Source organism: Dama dama, chromosome 22, assembly GCF_033118175.1.
Source record: "Dama dama isolate Ldn47 chromosome 22, ASM3311817v1, whole genome shotgun sequence".
In the NCBI taxonomy this organism is placed as follows: Eukaryota; Metazoa; Chordata; class Mammalia; order Artiodactyla; family Cervidae; genus Dama; species Dama dama.
In genome coordinates this window covers 36,257,262-36,278,891 of record NC_083702.1, presented here as the reverse complement: position 1 = coordinate 36,278,891, position 21,630 = coordinate 36,257,262, and the positions used below count along the sequence as shown (strand labels likewise).

General features: G+C 36.1%; 2 protein-coding genes across 4 annotated transcripts in view; one reads left to right on the top strand and one right to left on the bottom strand.

Moving 5' to 3' along the window:
- Nucleotides 1-687: 687 nt before the first annotated feature.
- FGFR1OP2 (FGFR1 oncogene partner 2) lies at nucleotides 688-21,577 on the bottom strand. 3 transcript variants are annotated; one of them, XM_061125166.1, is made up of 7 exons: nucleotides 21,310-21,577; nucleotides 13,677-13,813; nucleotides 11,133-11,250; nucleotides 9,907-10,049; nucleotides 7,449-7,562; nucleotides 4,980-5,093; nucleotides 688-2,818 (listed from the first exon to the last, which is right to left on the bottom strand). In XM_061125166.1, exons 2-7 carry the CDS (start codon nucleotides 13,809-13,811, stop codon nucleotides 2,681-2,683), a joined length of 762 nt encoding a protein of 253 aa, XP_060981149.1. In that variant the 5' UTR covers nucleotides 13,812-13,813; nucleotides 21,310-21,577; the 3' UTR covers nucleotides 688-2,680. The 3 variants fall into 3 exon arrangements, with proteins under 3 accessions (XP_060981149.1, XP_060981150.1, XP_060981151.1); XM_061125167.1 differs by lacking the exon at nucleotides 7,449-7,562 and having other exon boundaries at nucleotides 21,310-21,573; XM_061125168.1 differs by lacking the exons at nucleotides 688-2,818; nucleotides 4,980-5,093 and having other exon boundaries at nucleotides 7,440-7,562; nucleotides 21,310-21,575.
- The window catches only part of INTS13 (integrator complex subunit 13), a 29,840-nt gene continuing 28,262 nt past the window's right edge, over nucleotides 20,053-21,630 (top strand). Inside the window, exon 1 of the mRNA XM_061125165.1 lies at nucleotides 20,053-20,858. The gene's annotated coding sequence lies outside the window, so the exon portion shown is untranslated. The remainder of the gene's footprint in view (nucleotides 20,859-21,630) is intronic.

The window sequence follows — 21,630 nt, the reverse complement described above, 5'->3', positions numbered from 1 at the left end:
GTAGTCCTTTTATAAAATAAATAACATGATGGATAGATGATAAATAATAGAGGATATATTCATTTCCTAAGTCTGCAGTAACAAATTACTACAGGCTGGTACAGGCTGGGTAAGTAGCTTAATAGAAATGTATTCTCTCAGAATTCTGAAAATCAAGAAGGCCAGAACCTGGAATCAAGCAGGGCTGATCCCTTCTGGAGGGCCTGAGGGAGATGAGGTCATTCCATGCCTCTTTCCAAGCCTCTGGCGGCACCTGATAAACCATAGGGTTCCTTGATGTGCATAACTCTCTGCCTCTGTCTTCACGTGACTTTCTCCTTGTGAGTTTCAAATGTATTCTTCTCCTATGAGGACACTAGTCTTTGGACCTAGGATCCATATGACATCCAGGAAGATCTTATCCTGAGATCCTTAGACCTGTAAAGACTGTATCTGCAAATATGCTCACATCCACAGGTAGAGCAGTGACCACCCAGACATATCACTGGAAGACATTTTTAAATTCACTACAGATGATCAAACGGTCTGCAGAATCAGCAGTAAGTTGCCGGCCAGTCCCTAAGGAATGCAGGTAGAAGTTGTTGCCAAGTGCCAACTTTGTGGTAAGGATAAACAAACAGCCCTAAAAAAATGCCTACAAGTAAGAATAAATATAAGCATTGTTTTCAAATTAACTTGGAGACCATACCAATTTTAATCACTCATCTTTATTGATAAAATAGGTTCCTAGCAGTACATAGTCGCAGACATAAATTTAAGGGTTCTGCTTAAAAAACAAAAAAGTATGGGATAGAACACTGTTGCTATATAATAAAGTACATGTTTTTAAACACCAAGTTCTTAAAATAATATCCAAGTAAGAAGACCAAGAATAAATTAATTCAACCTATTTGTTTACAAAAATAATTATTTGTCAAGTAATGTTTATAACAGAGCTGCCCCAACAAATTGCCTCAGACTTAATCTCAATTGTGTAGCTTATTTTAATTCTGACTTGGGATAAAAACCATCAAATTACAGGATACTTTCCCAAAAACCAACAGAAAAGTTTAAAAATAAAATTTATTACTTACTTATAAAATACCAATCAAGGCCTCTGAATGAGAAAATAAATCTGTTTAGTTTGGGCCCATTAGCCATTTTCTATTCAATCAGTCCCCTCAACTACTGCAAACTTAAGATAAAAAAATTCCAAAGTGAAAAGCACTTTTGAATTTTACCATATATGAAATTATACATAAAAGTCACCATGTAATTATTACTTTAACAAATTATACACTCCAAAGTAGAATGTTCTATCATGCATATTTTAATATATATTCAATATAAATGAGTACAGTATATTTAATGGTATTTGACATTCTTACCTTTTCTTCTATAATCACCACAAAATATGAAAAATTTAGATTTTGACTGATGTCAGCACATTTCTATTTCTAGTGGCTTTTAAAAACATATATTGGACATATATTTTGTAAAAAATAAAACAAATACTTATAAATCCAGATTTCCCCCCTCCTCCCCTGGTACTCCCCAACCCTTTGACTGAAAGGTTACAAGAAATATCTTTTGCTTATGTTTATGAAAACCAGATGGAACTTTAGACCTAGAAAAAAATTTAATTTTAATTTACTGTTTCCGTATGTTAAGAGTAATTACTTAAAAAAAAAAGGTTCTGAGGCAGAGCAATCCCCAATTTACTGTGAAATTACCATACCTAGCTTGCTGTATCAAACATTTCAACTGTTAGCTAAATGAGCTACCTAATATCCTTAAAGATCAACCAGAGAAGAGAAAAATCTCATCTTCATTACTGATTTAGAACCAAAACTTATTCAAAGAAGTAGTTTAACCTACTAAATATGTCTCTTATAAGCTCTTCTTTCTTAGAAAGTAGTATTCCTTCTCTTTCATTCCTGAAATGATATCTCATGTACTTAAGCAAGTCATGGACAAGTGTCAGCTCATTATTATGATAAATGAGCTCAAATTAAATTACCTCTTTTATTTATGGTGCATATAAAACATTCCTAGCAGCCTTTTAAACTGAACTTTATTTGACAAAAATTTAAATTAATGAGAAGGTAGACAGGCAATCATTAAAGCTGAAGTCTCATGGTACATAAGCTATTTGTTAACTTTCACCAAATAGGAAGAATATAATTTAGTATGATGATTTTTCCATTCACAATACTGTGGCAATATCTGTATATTAAAATTGGGATTTTTTTATGAATTCCATATTTGTTGGGAATATTCATGTTTATCTAAATGTCAACCAAAGCCAACAGCACTGCTGAAAGCTCGTTACGTGCAGTAGTTGCTGTGAAAATCTTTTAATTCTGCCAATTACACTTAATTGACAGAATGACAAAATTCTTGTAATTAAAATTTTGTAATTATAAAAATTACAAAAAATTACAAAAACTTTGTTCACCAATTAACAAAGGCTTAATTTCTACTTTTCAATTATATTTTGGAGTAAAGTCTATGACCATTAACTATGTATTTTTTCATTGCTATCCTTTAAATGTCCTTGCCAGTGCACTATACATATTATAGAAAAAACAAAACAAAGGGTAACTTGAGATGGATTTTGCTGTTAATTCATTCACTTAACAAGCAAGTCCCAGTGAGTGTGTTGGAACCTTGTAAGAGGTTCACAGACTTAAAAAGCTCTTCAGCTCTTCCTCAGACTGAGGTCACTACTGGTTACTAATGCTGACAAAGACGTACTTTCTGACACATCCTCTTTCCTAAGGTTCAAGAATGATTCTCGAGTTATTTGAAGAATCTCTCTCAAGCCTTTATTTTCTTGCTATAAGAAAGCAAACAAAAAGAAGCAGTCAGCACGGTGGCTATAATAGTAAAAACGTTATCTTAAGAAAAACCAAACATATGAAGGTATGATAAATAAAATAAAAGCAAGTACTGTAATTGGCAGAAATGTATTAAATCAGTGGGTCCCCAACCTCCTTGCCACCAGGGACCACTCTCATGGAAGACAATTTTTCCACAGGCTGGAGGCCGGGGGTGGGAGGAGGGAAGGAGTTGGTTTCAGGATGATTCAAGTGCATTACATTTATTGTGCCCTTTATTTCCATTATTATTACATCAGCTCCACCTCAGTTCAGCAGGCAGTGGATCTTGGAGGTCAGGGAACCCTGTATTAAATGATATATGCTGCTGAAGCTGACAACTTGAATCCAGAGAACAGTTTTTTAAAGAGGTAGGAATTATGTGTTCAGTGTCTCCCACCACTGTGAAGGCTTTTTATTTATGCAGCTTTAATTACAGAACTTCAGAAACTGCCTTATTTTACAACACAATACATATAGATGAGGAGGAGTTTCCCTGGTGGCTCAGTGGTACGGAATCTGCCTGCAATGCAGGAAACGTGGGTTTTGATCCCTGGGTTGGGAAGATCCTCTGGAGTGGGAAATGGCAACCCACTCCAGTATTCTTGCCTGGAGAATTCCATGGATAGATGAGCCCAGTGGGCTACAGTCCATGGGGTCTCAAAAGCGTCGGACACGACCGAGCGACTAAACAACAACACAGATGAAGAAGATAACATCTAGATTTTTATTTGTGTAAACTCAGAAAGTCTGTGAATAATACACTGGGGCTAACACCTCTTAGTACTTCAGTACTTTTATTATTTTCCATGATAGCACGGAATGAAGGGCAAGCCTGGTTTGCTTTCCTTGTGGGGATTTAACAGCAGCAGGCTGGCTGAATAGATAGTGGTGTTTTTTAAGAAGGTAAGTAAGCGACCAGATTGAGCACTGGTAAACAACTTTGCCCTTATCTTTTAGATTAGTTACTGTAAGTCCATGGGGTCACAAAGAGTTGGACATGACTGAGCGACTGAACTGAACTACTGTTAGAAATTTTTAGACATTTAAAAATAACTATTATAATTTATTCTCTACAGCTTTGTCTTTGGTCTTAGAAGTTTCAATGGTATAAAGCAGGCATCAGCAAACTATGGCCGGGCTTGAGGCCTGTTATTGTAAATTAAACTGTACTGGAACACAGTTGAGTCCAATCTTATTTTGTGTGTTTATGGCTGCTTTTTTGTTTCAGTGGCAGAGCTGAGTACCTACAACACAGACTGCCTGGTTTTCAAAGCTGAAAAGATTTATTATCTGGCCTTTTACTGAGAAAGTTTGCTTGCCTTAGTTACAAAGAGAGAACTTTGTACAGTTAGAAAAATCATTTTTGGTCCCCTATAACCAATTTCTCTACCATGATTTCAAAATGAAGGTCTTAAAATTATAAAGGTCACCTCTTCTACCAATTTGAGCTAGTCAACAATGACTTGTGCTTTTGCTACCACAAAATAAAGGACAGATGCGATAAAAACTTTTATGTGAAGTGTTAGTTGCTCAGTCGTGTCTGATTCTTTGCGACCCCGTGGACTGTAGCCCTCGGGGCTCTCTGTCCATGGGATTTTCCAGGCAAGAATACTGGAGTGGGTTGCCATTCCCTTCTCCAGTGGATCTTCCGACCCAGGGACTGAACCCAGGTTTCCTGCATTGCAGGCGGATTCTTTACCATCTGAGCCTTCAGGTGGTAAGAAAGTTTTTATATCCCTAGAAAAATACAAGTGGCCGAAGAATATTATTTGTGGATTAAAAAAAATTCTCCCTCTTCATCATTGTGATCTCTAATAAAAAAAGAGATATTTTTAACAAATTACTAAGCTGAAGAATTATATTCACCTAATAACAGAAGCAACACAGAATCCAAAAAAGTCAATTTTCTCAATGACTGGTATAAGTTTACTACTGATCTTAGACTCCTATATTACTATATAAATGGTCTTGCATTATATTCTCAAATAACTAGTACCCAGATTAGGAAAAAGAACATTACTAGCATCCCAGAAAGTATATATTTTAAAGTGAGATATATTTTCTGGCATAAATCTTTGTACAAATAGTTTTCACCTACATGTGCAATTTAAAACTTACTTCAAGTTGAAATATTCGTTCCTGTTCCTTGCAACCCTGTTGCTCATCAATTTCAATGGCTTTCCTCATGACTGCTGCCATTTCAGTTATCTGGTCAACATGTGCTTGTAATTCCTAAAAAAAAAAAGGAGATGGAAGCTGTAAATCAATGAAACACTTTAAAAAAAAAACCTCTTTTTATAAAATCTGCATTACTACTTGATATGAATGTTAATACCTTTACACTGCCATTTAACATAAATGTAATATATTAAACAGATATTTACAAGACTGTTGACTGACAATAAATGTCCTTGTGAAGTCAGATTTCTGTTAGGACTAGGATTAAGGATAAGCAGCACAATGTATCTAAACCCACGAATAGAAAGAATACTCATTTCACAAACCTCTCACCACAAATGATCAGCAACATTTTCTTTTTCGTACCTACATGCCCCATGACCAAACTAATGGGAACGATATATATTCAATATCTATTCCTTCCTGAAGTCTTCATGATTTATAAATATATTCTATGGTATCCATCCTAAAAACTGATCTCAATTTAATCTAGAATCTTTTCCAGACTATAATCCTCACTGACAGCAGGACCTATACACTGCTTGTATTTCTCTATTATTTAATGTTAGGTATATAATAGATGATAAGTATTGAGTAAATAATAAGTATTGAATAAAATGAACAGAGTTCTACTTTTATTATTCTTTTTTGCACACGTATGGTGTGCAGGCACTATGCTAGGTGAGAGGAATATGAACATTTCTTAACAAAAATGTTCTCTGATTACAAAGAGCTTACAGTCAATGAAAGAGATGGACAAAAGGTTTTATAATTTCTCTGTTGTTTATAATCAGCAGGGACACAAGACTAATACTTTTTTGAATGAATAACTTCTATAGACCATTGTTCACTGGCAACTGAGGGTTACTTTGTTATACTAAGGCCAAAACTTAAATATAGAAGTTAATAGTTTCCCACGTAAACATTCAGTCTCTTAAACAGTTGTATATACTCTATTTGGAAAAAAAGATTTGAACAAGACCCCTCAAAACCTACAACACTAGTAAACTGTGGAAGGAATATAAATATTCAAACAGACAACAAATAGGAATATCTTTAGTAAACCACACGTTTAATATCTTAAGTAACAAAAATACAGATCCTTATATTATTTTAATATAATCTATACAAAGCTAGTACACAGGAAGAAGGCAAAATAAACTACACTGTACAGTACAGTGCTATTTAAATTGAAATTACCTGAAGTCAAATACATTTTAAGAAATTAACAATTCAGCCCCTCAGTTGCACTGCTGACATTTAATAGCCACATGTGGCTGGCGGCTTCCAATTTGAATAGCACAGATAAAGAACATTTCCATCACTACAGAAAGTTCTATTAGACAGCTCTGGATTAGACTATGATGGTAAGAATGATATCAAGACAAGCAACTGTCATGTCCTATAACAATTTTAAAAAAATAATTACAATCCCTCCTACCATAAAGCGAGCCTAACATTTAAAAGCAAGTCAAGTACAGGTAACTTCAGCAGCAAGTCAGATAAGGATAATGAGCAAAAATTTTGAATACCAACAGCTTTCTCAGTTTATGATTTAATGTCTTATAGCAACTACAAGGAAACAAATAATCATTTGCCTCTAAAACGGAAGAAAACAAGAAACTACTTTTTTCAGGACAGTCTGTTCTAACAAAACCATCATAAGAAAAAAAACCTCAATACAAACAGAAGGGTATTTTTACAGGCCTGGCTCCTGGATGATCCACTTATTACAATAAGATCTTTAGGGAAGTATCATAGATCTCTTAAAAGGCACAATAGGGCAAGACCTGTGCTTTCAAAATGTTTTAAAAGCAAGAAATGCTAGCAACAAAATCTTTGCACTCTCTTGAAATTGCATTTGAGGGAAAAAAAGACAAAACACAACAGACACAATGGAGAGGTTGCTACTATACTTAATTGTAACACCTAAACAAACGTAATTTTATTTTATTGTGAATGCAAATTAAAGGACTATAAACTATGGAAAATCTGAATTAAAACAGTTCATTTAATTGTTGGACTAAACAAAATTTTTACAAAGTCAGATTAAAATAACTGTCAAGAAAATGTCTTTGATGTTCAGAAAGAAGACAACCATTTGAAGCTTCCTAAAATTTTGCAGCTACAGTTAACTAGAATAACAAAATGAAAGGCTGGCCCAAAGAACCTTTAAAGCCTGCAATTACCTAACAGGCTATGTATAATGCAATACACAGCGAATTCATGACAGATTTAAAGTTTCTAACCTGAGAATTTTTACAAGGCTATCAAAAGCATAGTGTTTTTTAAAAGCAATTTCATTTATTTGCTGATTTAATTTGGGAGAATTCAATGTAAAAGAACTTTTTAAATGCCCCTCCCCCCCTCCATCCACACCCCCAAAGTTGACTGTTTTATTTAGTGTACATTCTTATTTGCTTCCAAGTGCCTCCTCTCCAGTCCATGTTGAGGTGCTTCAAGGATGTGTCGAGATGCACCAAGGAAGAATCCTTCGGAGCTGTTACGATGCACCATGTCAATCTGTAGTACAGAGTCATTATAATGTTAATACGGACAATATCCGTAATTTAAAAACTGAATGAGTGTTAGTTCATGCGAGTTAGCCAACTGTTGGAAATGTTTGTTTTTTTAAGATTTCCAAAAAGGTAGTAGTTCAAAAATAATGTAAAAATGAGTGTTTGAATGAAAATGAGTTCTCCTCCAACTTTTTATTGGCTTTTAAATGTGTGCTCAAAAAACTTCTAGGTGAGGGCAGAATTCTGTTACAGTAGTCTCAACAGAGCCTCTTCCTCCAAAATGCTGTTAAGTGGAACTCTGTGTTTTACCCAAAAATGTGTCATAAAATTATTTTTGTGTTTAGGGGTATCAGAGCACTAGTACCTAAACATATCCTGGAAGCTCATACTTATCATGCAAGTTTCTGTGCTCACCCATTTCTGCTTGTCAAGCCCCCAAATTAATTCGAGGTTAGATTTAGATGGATTTGCTACCTTTCCTTGCCACTTTCCCAGATTCTCCTCGTGAGAACTAATCTTGCTTCCTCTAGTACTCCAGCAGTAATCCAGATCTCTATTTAGGATTCATCACATCCTACCTTATGTTAGATAATCATGTTTGTATCTGTATCTTCCAATGCACTGAAAGGTCCTATGGTAGAATAATAAAACTTAGTCATTCATCTCATTATGATAACTAAGCCAGTGCAAGTGTTAATAAATATTTGTTTGAATCAAAGCGTCTCCTTTTTGGGAAAAATCAAAATCACAAACATTAATATGTATTAGTTAAAATTAATAACAAGTAACTGAACTGTTATTTCATGGAAGGCAAGAATCAGCACTTAGAAGAAGAATTTCATCTGCATAATGAAAAAGGATGGCTTACAGCTATCTTAAGACATGTTTAACTTGCTAATTAGTAAAACAGCTGTATTGAATGGTAAAATCTAATGTGTTTTAGAAAACATTTGCTTCTGACATAGCTACTACCACGAGGGACTAGCTAGCTTCAGCATCTTATTCTTAAGCGCTCGCTTGCCAGAGTATTCTCTGTAGATCTTAAAAAATTTGTTAGGTTGTTAAACACAAGGGTCTTTTGGAATGTCTCAAGAACATACTTATTTTACCAATAATTTTAAGTCAGTTCATATTTGTACCTTAAAAAAACCTCTTAAATTATATATTCAAAATAAAATTTTTTTTATAAAATGTTTTTATAATGATTTTAACAATAGATACATTTTATACTCAAAAGATGCCACTTAACTATCCATGGTTCCTCTTAGTTAGGAGATAAATAGCATAATTAGATAATATTAAAACCACATTTGTTAATTTATTATTATACTATTTGACACAAGAGCTATTACTAACTTCCTTATTATGGAAAGTTGAATTTACATGTTAAAGCAATTTACTAGGTATTTATTTTTAGTAGAATTAATAATAAAAAGTACCTAAAATCACCAAGATGGAAGAAATATTTTAAAGAATCTAAAAAGTGTTTTAATAATTGAGAAAGATAAAAATACGTTATAACAGTCAATACTTCTTAAATAACACTCGTTATAACTAGTAAAAAATAGTTAGCTCATCATTATCCAATAGAGATAATGGCCTCGTAGTCACAATCTATTCTAATATTTTTTACACCAGCAGTTAAAAATCAGTTTAAAATAAAATGTAAATGGTAAAGGACTATTTTATCTTTTTACAGCAGCTGCTAGCAAATACAGGGATCACAACTAGTAAGATGAACTGCAGAAACAACATTGATTTATAGCCAGTTCAGCTCTGTCTCTAAAAATGATGTTGAGTGGTATGTGATGGAGGATGGGATGGTTGGGAAGGCAATATATATGGTATATTGTTTCTTTTCCTCCCCCCCACCCCTTGGTGCTTCCATTAATAATCAGGAGTAACTATAGTCTGGATGAATTAGCCTCATTCAGAAGACAGTCTTGAAAAACGAATCTAACTTTAGCTGTTCTCGGATTTTTAAAAAGGTTTTTGGACATTTAAGTTTCGTTTTTGCAACATATACCAATATACAAGTTAGAAGAAGTATTTCTTTGAAGCAGGTAACATTATAATTTTGAATAAATTGAATTGAATACACTTACCTTTATTTCCCAAATAATGTTTACTTTTTAATATCTATTATAAGCTAGTACTAGGGAAGAATGGGAGTTTGAAGACTAAATCAAACAGAAAATGACACATAACATGAAAAAAATAAGGAAAAGAAGAAAACGTCAAAAAGAGAAGTATTCAATATCATGTAAGACACCTGTGATTTTTTAAAAATCTGAACACAAGTTAATTGATTGTCCTTTTTTCAAATTATATTTACAGAATGGGATTACCTTAGTGTGTTGCTCTTTTAACTTCATTATTATTCCTGGATCATCTTTTTTGCTAGCCATTAGCAATCTAAACATTTGTTCTCGATACTTGCTCATTATAAGTTCCAAGGCAGATTGATGTTCTTCCAGGGATGTACGTAATTCTATCAAGAGTAACAGTATATTTTATTTAAACTTGAGTTTAAGATGCACAATGTATTCTCTTCCACATTACATTTTTTAAAAAGCAACTTATAAAGGGGGTATTTCATAAAGAAAACATGAGGTACAAAAATCTAGCCATATGGAAATAAAGGACACCAAATGGAGTCCTTTATTAGTTTTCAAAATAACCATTTTAAGCTCATTTTTTGAGACTCACTTTAACAACTATTTACTGAACAACAACTGAGTGTCAGATCATGCTCTATATTAGGAATACCAAAAGGCCATAAAGTTCAGAGTCTAGTGGAGAAAACAAAACATAAATAATTATAACACAATGTGGTTAAGTGCAGAGAGGAGCTCTACCCTAATACATATAAAAAGTCTGTGAGGAAAAATTGGTGTAGGCTTCACAGAAGTATAGTAGTGAGGTGAACGTACATTCCTTCAGTTGAAAAATAAAGGACAGGGCATTCTAAGCAGGGAGGCATGAAAGTGGATGGTATGTTTGGGAACTTGTTCAGGGTGGCAAGAGCAAAGGTCTCATGGAGAAGGTAGGTATGGGAAGAATATGAAAAAGAAGGCTTAGAGTCAGCTTTGAAGGCCTCTGGATAAGGAAATAGTACACAGTGAGGGTTCTTAAGCAAAAGAACAACATGACCAGATATGTTTTTGTAAAATCAATCTGATGACTGTGCTGAAGATGGACTGGAGCGGAAAGGGACTGAAATCAAGGAGACCAATGAGGATACTTCAGGCCGGAGACTATAAACACCTAAGCTAGGGGCCAAAGCGGTGGGACTGCAGAGAATGAAACTGAGTTCTTTGACAGGTAATAATTTCAGTGGTACAAATGGATATTGATGGTGAGAGCCTAAGATGATTCCAAGTAAGGTAGACAGATATTCATATGTAGGATAGGATAAAGAGAGATATATGTAATTGAAGCATAATGGACTAGAAAAAGTAACTTTAACTGGCTATTTTCCCATTTAAAGAATATTAACTGATCCGAATTCAACAGTGCAGTTGGAGATCAAAGCTCACGTTTGAGATGCTATACACAGTGATAAACAGCTTGCCTTTGTTCTCTTGTTGCAATTCTCTGATTTGTCTGTTTTCTTGCTGGATTCCCATAACTAATGTGGACCGTGGCCGATGTCTTGCAACTTCATTAAGTTCTTGAATTTCTTCTTGATACTAATGAAAAGATTTTTTTTCAAGATGTAAGAGAATACATTTGAAAATATGTATCTTACATAGGTGTATGTATGTGTGTACATTTCATAAAGAATTCTTACAGCTCGACAATAAAAAGAACCCAATTAAAAAATGGGCAAATAACCAAGTTCTGAGGATGCAATGGACATCATGGTGTCTGAAGTTAACAGTACTATATCATATATTTGGAATTTGTCAAGAGACTACATCTTACATATTCTCACCACATACAGTAATTACATACAGTAACTCTGTGAGGTGACAGAAGTACTAACCTACCTCATGGTTAGTAGGTAACGGTTCCACAATATATACATGTGTACTGTTTACCTTAAACTTACACAGTGCTGTACATCAAGTATATCTCAATAAAGCTGAAAAAAATGCGCAAAGGATTTGAAGAGACATTTCTCTAAAGATGATACACAATGGTCAATAAACACATGAAAGATACTTAACATCGTTAGTCATTAAGGAAACACAGCTCAATATAACAAGGAGATAGCACATGACAGCCACTAGGATGACCTTAATCAAAAAGCAAGTAATAACGAGTTTAACAGAGGATGTGCAGAAACTGCTAACGCCTATATATTCTTGATGGGAATGTAAAATGACGTAGCTGTTTTGGAAAACAGACAGGCAGATCCTCAAAAAGTTAAACATAGAGGTATAAGACCATTCTATTCTACAGCTAGGTATATACCCAAGAAAACTGAAAACAGATGTCCACATAGAAATGTATACACAAATACTCACAGCAGTATTATACATAATTGCCCCAGAAGAAAAACAATCCAAATGTTCATCAATCAATGAATAGAAAAACACAAGGTGCTATACCCTTACAATGAATATTATTAATATTTAGCAATAAAAAGGAATGAAGTACTGATACATACTAGAACACAGATGAAACTTGAAAACTTTGACAGTGATTATGGTTGCAGAGCACGTGAATATACTAAAGTTCAATCAACTGCACCCTTCAAAAGGGTAAATTGTAGGGGACTTCCTTGGTGGCCCAGTGGTTAAAACTCCACGCTTCCAGCAGATGTGGGTTCGTTTTGTGGTTGGGGAACTAAGATCCAGCATGCCATGTGGTGCAGCCAAAAAAATTAAAAAATGGGGTAAATTTTATGGTATGGTTCTTAACTCTGCTTGTCAACCTCCTCCCCTTTTTTACAACTCAATACAAGATATGTATGTTCACTGGAATGCATGAGTCAAGCTAGACAGGGAGGTATGTAATGTGTTTAGGGCAGCAAAATATGGGCCTGGCCAAAAAGTTCAGGCTTTCCCATAAGATGTCATGGAAAAACCCACATGAACTTTTCGGCTAATCCAATACGTAAACTTGCTTCACTTTTTCAGTAGCTTTGTTAAAATCAGTACCCCCAGGTTGCTGCTTCCTTTTACAAAAGAGATGCGCTTCACAAGAGTAAGCTATAAATATATATTTTCCTACAGTGATTTCCATCGTAGTTTCAGAGATTCTATAGTTCTCTTAAAGTTAAAATCTTAAAGTTAAAATCAAATGAGGGCTTAAAATAGTTCAACTTCATAGCCCACTGGAAAGTTCTTATACATAAAGGTAAGGATAACAAGAAGTGAAGCCCTTTTCATTTCTTCCTTAATTGGCAGCAGTAAATGAAAAATAAGGTAGCAAGTATAAATGAATAGGGCTTCTCAGGTGGCTCAGTGGTAAAGAATCCACCTGCCAATGCAAGAAACGCAAGTTCAATCCCTGGGTCGGGAAGATCCCCTGGAGGAGGAAATGGCAGCCCACTCCAGTATTCTTGCCCAGAAAATCCCATGGACAGAGGAGCCTGGTGGGCTATAGTCCATGGTGTCACAAAGAGTTGGACACGACTGAGCATGCACACACACACAAATGCAGTAACTGCAAAAGGTGAAAACAAGATATTGCTTTGCATCATCTTCAAAAACTATTTTATTATTAAACAGCACCCCCAAAATATTCCTATAAAAATATTTCTACAGTATAAAAATAGGAGACAGAACAAAATATGTGTCACTATTAGTAAAAGACACTATCTCGTCTTTATCAAATATATTTAGACCTAAAAAAATTCATGTATTTTCCAAACTCAAATCTGCATCACTGTACGAAATTAAGTGATCAAATCTACAAGTTTTAGAAGATATATATATATAGATATATATATATATATATATATACACACATACAAGTCAGTTGACCTTGACAAAATTATATTTCAATCTAAAGTAAGCTAAAACATACAAGTCAAGCTACTTCTAAACTTCAGAAAACGTTAAAAATAAAATACTAGTTAAGCAGAAGTTTATAATAAAAGTAACACATAAATGTCAATGACTGCCTTTTAAAAATGGAATCAACAGGGGAAAAAAAAAAATCAAACCTGTTTCATAGCTTCTACTCGCTTGTTGAGAGCTGTGGTTTGCTCGATCAAAGATTCCGCTGCATCGTCATGATCTCTCAATCTTTCAACAAGGGCTTTAGCATCAGCAAGTGCCTTCTCAATGGTGCAACTCATTTCTAAAGGAATACATAAGATTAAAAATGAGAAACAGATTCAAAAGAAAGCTGACTATCAATCTTATTTTAGTTCCACTTTAACACACATTATGCTTAAGCTACATTTGTTACCGAATCGTTCACTGTCTCAGGAAGAAAAACATCTAAGAACACCTGTGGTTTTCATTCTGTTCAGATGGAACAAACTTGCAAGTGAATTTATAATATTCAAAAAATTATACACAACATATATATATATAATTATGTTACATATATACACATATGTATTTATATACACACATTTATATATAGATAAAGTTTGAGAACAAAATCAGAATGTATTTAAAACACCCTGAATATACAGTGGGGACAAAAGTGTATTCAATAAATACATTTTATGTTACATAGACTCCTCTATCCATAGGATTCTTCAGGCAAGAATACTGGAGTGGGTTGCCATTCCCTTCTGCAGGGGATCTTCTCAACCCAGGGATCGAACCCATGTCTCCTGCGGCTCCCACCTTGTAGGCGGATTCTTTAGTGCACTGAAGAACTGATGCTTTTGAACTGCAGTGTTGGAGAAGACTCTTGACTTGGACTGCAAGACGATCAAATCAGTCAATCCTGAATATTCATCACTGGAAGGACTGATGCTGAAGTTGAAACTCCAATACTTTGGCCACCTGATGGGAAGAACTGACTCACTGGAAAAGACCCCGATGCTGGGAAAGATTGAAGGCAGGAGGAAAAGGAGACGACGGAGGATGAGATGGTTGGATGGCATCACTGACTCGATGGACGTGAGTTTGAGCAAGCTCCAGGAGTTGGTGATGGACAGAGAAGTCTGGCGTGCTGCAGTTCATTGGGTTGCAAAGAGTCAGACAAGACTGAGCAACTGAACTGAATGTTATATAGAAATTGCGCTCTTCATGAGGGCAATCCCTATCTTGCCATTTGTGAAAAAAGGTAATTTTATTATTTTGTATTCTGCAGTCGGTGACTGTCAGGTCTCTGACCATATGACCCTTCCTAGCCTCTGCTTGGTCAGGTGACCTCAGACACCATCCACAAACGTACACTAACCAGCCAAAGCAGCCTCTACGTGTCATGCTATGCTAAAGGATCAACCTCCTTCTGGACGAACTTCAGCTTCTCATATAAAAATTCTTTATAATTCTAACTCTCGCACTTTCCTTAGTAAATGGCAAAGAAAGTTTTAACTTAGAACAACACTGGCCATTATGGGAAACTTCTGGTATGTTAAAATCAATAACTAAAATGTATAAAAGGAGCTGAAAAACTAGGAGACAAAACATAACACAACCTATAGTTAGCTTCTTCAACTGATATGCTGAGACCTCAAAACAAAATTTTTATTTTAAAATAATCTCTCAAAAACTTTAACATTCTGACACTTATCACTCTTGAATTTTTCTCTTTCTACTGTTTTGCCTTATTTTCTGTTAATATACAAGCCACCCTTTCTTTAAGATTTTCTCAAAAAATAAAATTACCTTGTAATGTTACTATGTCATAAGCCAGATCTATAGCAATTAAATTAAAACTCAGGTGTAGAACAAAGTTAAGGGCTATAATTAAGAATTTTCACCAAGTATAGGAAGACAGAATTTGCTACAGAATATAGGTATTTTTAAGATACTACCGCATGGGACTCATTAGGTTAATTGTTAGCCCCTCAGATACAGAAAAATGCAGCAAGAGATTTAAATAACCTAACTGTGTAACATTTTAAAAGAAAGAAAGAAAATACAACACAGCACACCATTTTAGCAGGCTTTCATTAAGATTATACCTAGCAAAGATTCAAAATTGCAAACTAAATAAAGATGAAAAAAAATTCAAACAGTATTCTTGGTTGTACCCAACAGCTGAAGCAGAGAGTATATTGTCCTGTTATTTATAAACAGGTTCAAAGCTGAATAAAAAGATTTAATCAAAATAAAATGTAAAACTACCAATTTATAAAATGTTCACTTATATGACTAGACATTTCCAGAGAGCTTTAAGAATTAAGTTGGAAATTAATACAACTTCTGTCTCACTAGATATAACAACCAAAAGATTTGTCTTCTAAGATTTAGGAGATTTAGATAAGGGCACTTCATAATACAACAGCAAAAGGGCCACTAAAGGAACCAATGCTTCCTATAGGTTAAAACACGAAAGGACAGTCATTAAAATCTATCTAAGATGTCCTCCAACAAGGCCCTGCCCTTCTGGAATTACCTAAAATTAGAGCAAGGCAATAGTACAGCTTTCTTATTTATATGGGGGTCACTGTATCTCTATGAATGAGTGTTAGCTGCTCAGTTGTGTCTGACTCTTTGTGACCCCACAGCCTGTAGCCCTCCAGCCTCCTCTGTCCATGGGATTCTCCAGGCAAGAATACCAGAGTGGGTATCCACTTTCTGACCCAGGGACTGAACCTGGGTCTCCTGCGTTGCAGATTCTTTGCCATCTGAGCCACCAGGGAAGCCCCTATATCTCCGTATCTCCCATCAATCCCACTAACTATAGAACATCAGATTTTTTAGAGTAAAATTACATTTAAAAACAGAAAAAAATGTCTTACAGTAAAAATAACTGGTTGCAACAGATGGTGAAACAAAAGAAAAAAGCAAAGTCTAGAGAAAGCTGTAAAAGATTTGAGAGAAGCTTATCTTGATTTAACAGAACTCAGGTATGAGGACCTTGACAGTCCGTGGTCCCAACATGTAAATGACACTGTTGGGACTAATATCAGAAGAAACCTCCTTATGCTTTGTAATAACATGTTATCTACAAACAATAGCTAGGATGTGTTTCCAAATAAAATGCACTAAAGTTCCCATACAGGATGAGGTGACAGGTGATCAAATACGTATACTGTGTGTAATTCAGTAAGCTGCCCTCTCCCCAAAAGCCATACTCTCAGAATCCTCTGGGCAAAGGAATCTGTAGATTAACTGAAACAGAGCCCTGAATCTAGATGCAATCTTTTCAGATAATCATAAATCTTTCTTTCTGAAATATGAAAAAGTTAAGCTGTGTCTGGGGTTACCAACTTGACAACATGTTAGACAGGGAGACATACGGGCTTCCTTGATGGCTCAGACAGTAAAGAATCTTACCTATCCCCAATGTTTTGCCTTTATCTTTAGTTGATTTGCTGTTTATTTGCATGTGTGGAAGATATCTAATTATATTTTTTCTCATGGAGACAACCAATTGTCCCATTTCCCATTTTTTGGACAGTACATTCCTCCTCCACTGAAGTTTAATGCCACACCTGTCGTATGTTTTCTCAGCAAATGTATGGGTATGTTTCTGAGCTCTCTATTTCTGGATCTGTTTATCAGTATGCTGCCTCAGCTGTTAGATTCCAACTGTTGGTAGCTTTCTGAACCTAAGGGATACAACCTTATACTGAATCTTGCTCATTGGGATAACTGTTATCCCCATTTTATCAATAAGGAAACAGACTCAGGACTTGAACAGAAAGGAGCTGACAGCAACATGCAGCAAGGAAGGAGCTAAGCGAGTACCAGAAAGAGAACTTCTGATCCAGTCTAGAGGATGTTCAGCCAAGATGGATCTCCAGGGCTCTGCCTGCTTCTACCTATGTAAAAACTACCGTGGTCTCCTGGGTGGAAAAACAAAGCAAATTCCTTGATGCTACTCCACCAAGGAGACTTCCAAAATATTATATAAACTGCATTTCAAACCAGCAGTAGAAAATAAGTGGAAGTATAAACAAAGATGAAAAAATAACAAATTTCTAATATCTTCCCTCATAACCAATAGGAAGCCTAGCACTTATTTTAACCAGTCATCACAGTTAATCTGTAAGACTGTTAAAAACAAGAAAACAGGCCCCACCCAAATGGAGTCACTTATGCTATGCCCCACATCACCAAACCAAGACTTAACTTACAGTTTTGGCCTCTTCCAGAAATGGAACCTTAAACCACTCAATCAGGAATCACTGAGGTCATTTGCCTGACAGACCCCTGCCATCCCCTAAAGGAAAGTGACCTTGTCACATCCAACCTGCTTTTTGCTAGTATAACTTCCTTGTTCCTTTTCCTATAAAAGTGTCTCATTTTGTACAGCTCCTTGGAACTCCTTTCTGCTAGATGGGGTGCTGCCTGAATCATGAATTGTTGAACAAAGCCAAAAAGATTTTTAAAGTTCACTCAGTTGAATTTTGTTTTTTAACAAGACCAACTAGGCTTTTTGAAACTATAATTAACATCCACTTAAAAAAAAAAATTCTCTAGATTGCATAATGAAATACTCCTATCAAAATGAACTACATTTAAAATCTGTTTTGTAACTATAAAAACTTATTTATTCAGGGAAAGTGTTAGCTGCTCAGTCGTGTCTGACTCTTTGTGACCCCATGGACTGCAGCCTGCCAGGCTCCTCTGTCCATGGGATTCTCCAGGCAAGAATACTGGAGGTGGTGGCCATTCCCTTCTCCAGGGGATCTTCCCAACCCAGGGATTGAACCTGGGTCTCCTGCTTTGCAGGCAGATTTTTTTACCAGCTGAGTCACCAGGAAAGCCCAATTCTATTCCGGGTAAGGAATTATAAAAAGCAGGTAATTAAAAGCATACTTTTATTAGCATTTTAGATGAACAGTGACATAAAATTTCTAAGAATCTGCATATTTATTTCCTGTATGTGAAACCACAGAAAAGTTTAAAATATTTCATAACATGCATTTACTTTGCCACATTTTTGGAAACCACTGTGCTTTTTCTCCCTCCCACAGCTCTCCCTTTTGGTTGGTAACTGCAGTGGGAGGAAGATTTGTTTTCCCATTCTCCGACAAGTTTTAAAAAAAAAAAAACTCCAATTAAAAAAAAAAAGATATTCTCAATTTATCTATTTTTAAGTGTGTGTCTTAACTACTCATACTTAACTAGTGTACTTACTTACATTATCTTCTACAGGTAGCTTCAGATTACAGGTAAAATTTTTTCAAAGCAGTTCCTGGCCCTACTCCCCTCCACCCCACCATGTTGAGCACATTCTCGCCCACTCTACCAACCAAAGACATTTGCAGTCAGACTCCTGGCAGAGCGTTCAGAACATTCTGCTGCTGATAAAAGAGAAACCACCACCCACCCAAGAAAGAAACTGCCAGCTGTTTACTTTTAGATTTTGGTTAAGAAAAATTTAAAGAAATTAAAATCACTCTTCTTTCTCCTTTATCCACAAATCCATTATCTTATAGCTGGAACCACAGAGAAATACTATGACCACTGACATAATGTGTCTATAAATGTCAACAATCTAGTTTGGTTAAAAATTTTTATTGTTTGGGCAGGTGCCTCTAAAGTTAGTTTGTAGAAAATGTTAACTGACACCCGTGGAGGTACAAAAATGAAAGGCATAGTATGGTTTTCTCAGAAATTTAGAGAGATCAAGAAAGAAAACATGTAAATTATAAATTATGTACTTTTAAAAAGCACCTCACACACACATATCACTGTATTTGAAAGCACAAAAATTTTTCACTGTCCTTGAAAATAATGGAATGAACACATTTAGAGTTTTATGAAGCAGCTTTTTGAAGAAAATGAATTTTTAAAGTTAGAAGAAACAGAATTTGAAAGCAAGGACACAGGTGAAGTTTTATTTTTTTTAATTACATGTTTCCTTGGAATTGTGACTAAATGTAAGTTCATATACGTGTATGTTCAAACAAGTATGACAATTTAAGAAGAAACTAATCTAACCTAAACCAGTTATTTCTAACCTATGGGCAAGGAATCACTGGAAGGGTGGCACAGATGTAGATGCATTAAGCATGGTCTGTAGTCTAAATATTTCTCTCATACCTATATATCCCACCATTTTTAATAGAGACTGCTAATAATAAAATACAAAATCATGTAAAAGCATAATAGTTTCGTGCCACGATGCACAATCTCAACTAACAGATATTAAAAATACAATTACTTGTGTATTAGTGGTACAGAATTCCTCATACTCAAAACTGGTCAGCGTTTTTAAAACTAATATAGAAGGTTCCTCTGGCTCTAAAATTCTATATTTTTTGAGAATGCTAAGGACTCCTACTTCTATGATGAAACTTCAGAACTATTATATTATAAATGGGGCTTCCCAGGTGGCTCAGTGGTAAAGAATACACCTGCCAATGCAGGAGACTTGGGTTCAATCCCTCGGTCAGGAAGATTCCCCTGAAGTAGGAAATGGCAATCTGCTCCAATATTCTTGCCTGGAAATTTTCAGAAACAGAGGAGACTGGGGGGCTACAGTCCACGGGACTAGTAAGAGTCGGACACAACTGAACAACTAAGCAGGCAGACACACATTACAAATAAGTATACACATGTTTATATTAATACAAATTATGCCTGCTATGTGCCAAGCAATGAATCAACTTTTGCTACAAAGATAAATAAGATGTGATTCCAGACTCAAGCTCAAATTGGCAGGAGACAAGATACTTGAATAAACAGTGTTATACAATCTAAAAAGTTCTGTAGAAATACTGTTTCAAGTGCTTTGGGAGAACAGTGGTACTATCAGTATCATCTGGGGGAGCCTGAGAAGACAATGGTCTATGAATTAGATTTTGAGAGGTGGTTTTATAAAAAGGAAGAGGAAGCATTCAAGACAGATGGTACAGTACATACAAAGGCAAAAGAGCTGTAAAAGTGCTTGGCGTGTTTGGACAAACAGCAGTCTGACGTGAACGAATATTGAGGTACTGGCAATATAAAACAGAAAAGGTAAAAATGGATTGGGACAGACAGTAAAAAGCTCTATGTGATACGCTTGACAAATAGGACTTAATTCTGTCAGCGGTAAGGTTATTGAGAAAGTTTCAAGAAAGGATTGACATAAACAGATTTGTATTTCAGAATGGTAACCAGGGGAGGAGGATGGTGGGGAAATCATCTGGTTTTGAAAGAAGAAATAGCACAGTGCAATACAAGCGGAAATACAGTCAAGGATGAGCCTTGGGTTTCTAGTGCGGACAACTGGATGGATACCAGTACTATTATCTGAGATCGGATACAGAAGAAAGGTAAGATAAAAACCAAGAAAAAGGTAGGATTCTTCAGAAGGCAGTTTAAAGACAGTTGGTTATCCGCGAAGAGAACTAGGAAAAGAGTAATATTTCTTGAAGGGTGGTTTCAAGAAAGGGAATGGTTCTTACGCTAAGAGGTAAATTGAAACCTGAAAAGGAACCCTCTTCCATCCCTGCAGACCACCCCCACCCCGCCCCGCCAACGGTGAGCTGCCAGGTGGGTTAGGCAGGAAGAAAACGGAGAACAGAGGTGTGTCCCCACGGGTTAGGGCCAAGGCTTTTCATCGAACTTTCTGCACCTGAGATCCGGAAAGAGGTGCTCAGAGCTGAGAACAGGAAGTACCGCGCCCAGGAACCGGCAGCCGGCGGTTCAAGAAGTGGTGCAAAAGGGGAAAGCAAGCCTACGACTCGCTACGCGCGCTCGTCTCCCTGGATTGACTTCACTTACTCTGGTCTCAATCCCTCGCAGCCGTCAGCTGTGGCGGTTAGGACTCAAAGCCTCTGCCAACGGGGACCTATGCACCCAAGGGAAGAGACTCCTCCCGCCTGTTCAGCTTCCTCAGCGAGCAGACGCAGAACCCACAACAGGCAATGCAGGGCTGGCTCCGGGATTCCAGGTGCTCAGCCCCATCACTGGCAAGGAGAAAACCCCCGGCGACCGCCTCCGACCAGCGCTCTCAAAGCGCTTTAACCTCGCGAGACTTCCTTCCTCGCGTAACGGCGGGGGGGCGGGCAGACCTCCGCGATTTATTTGAGGCCTCTAGCTGAC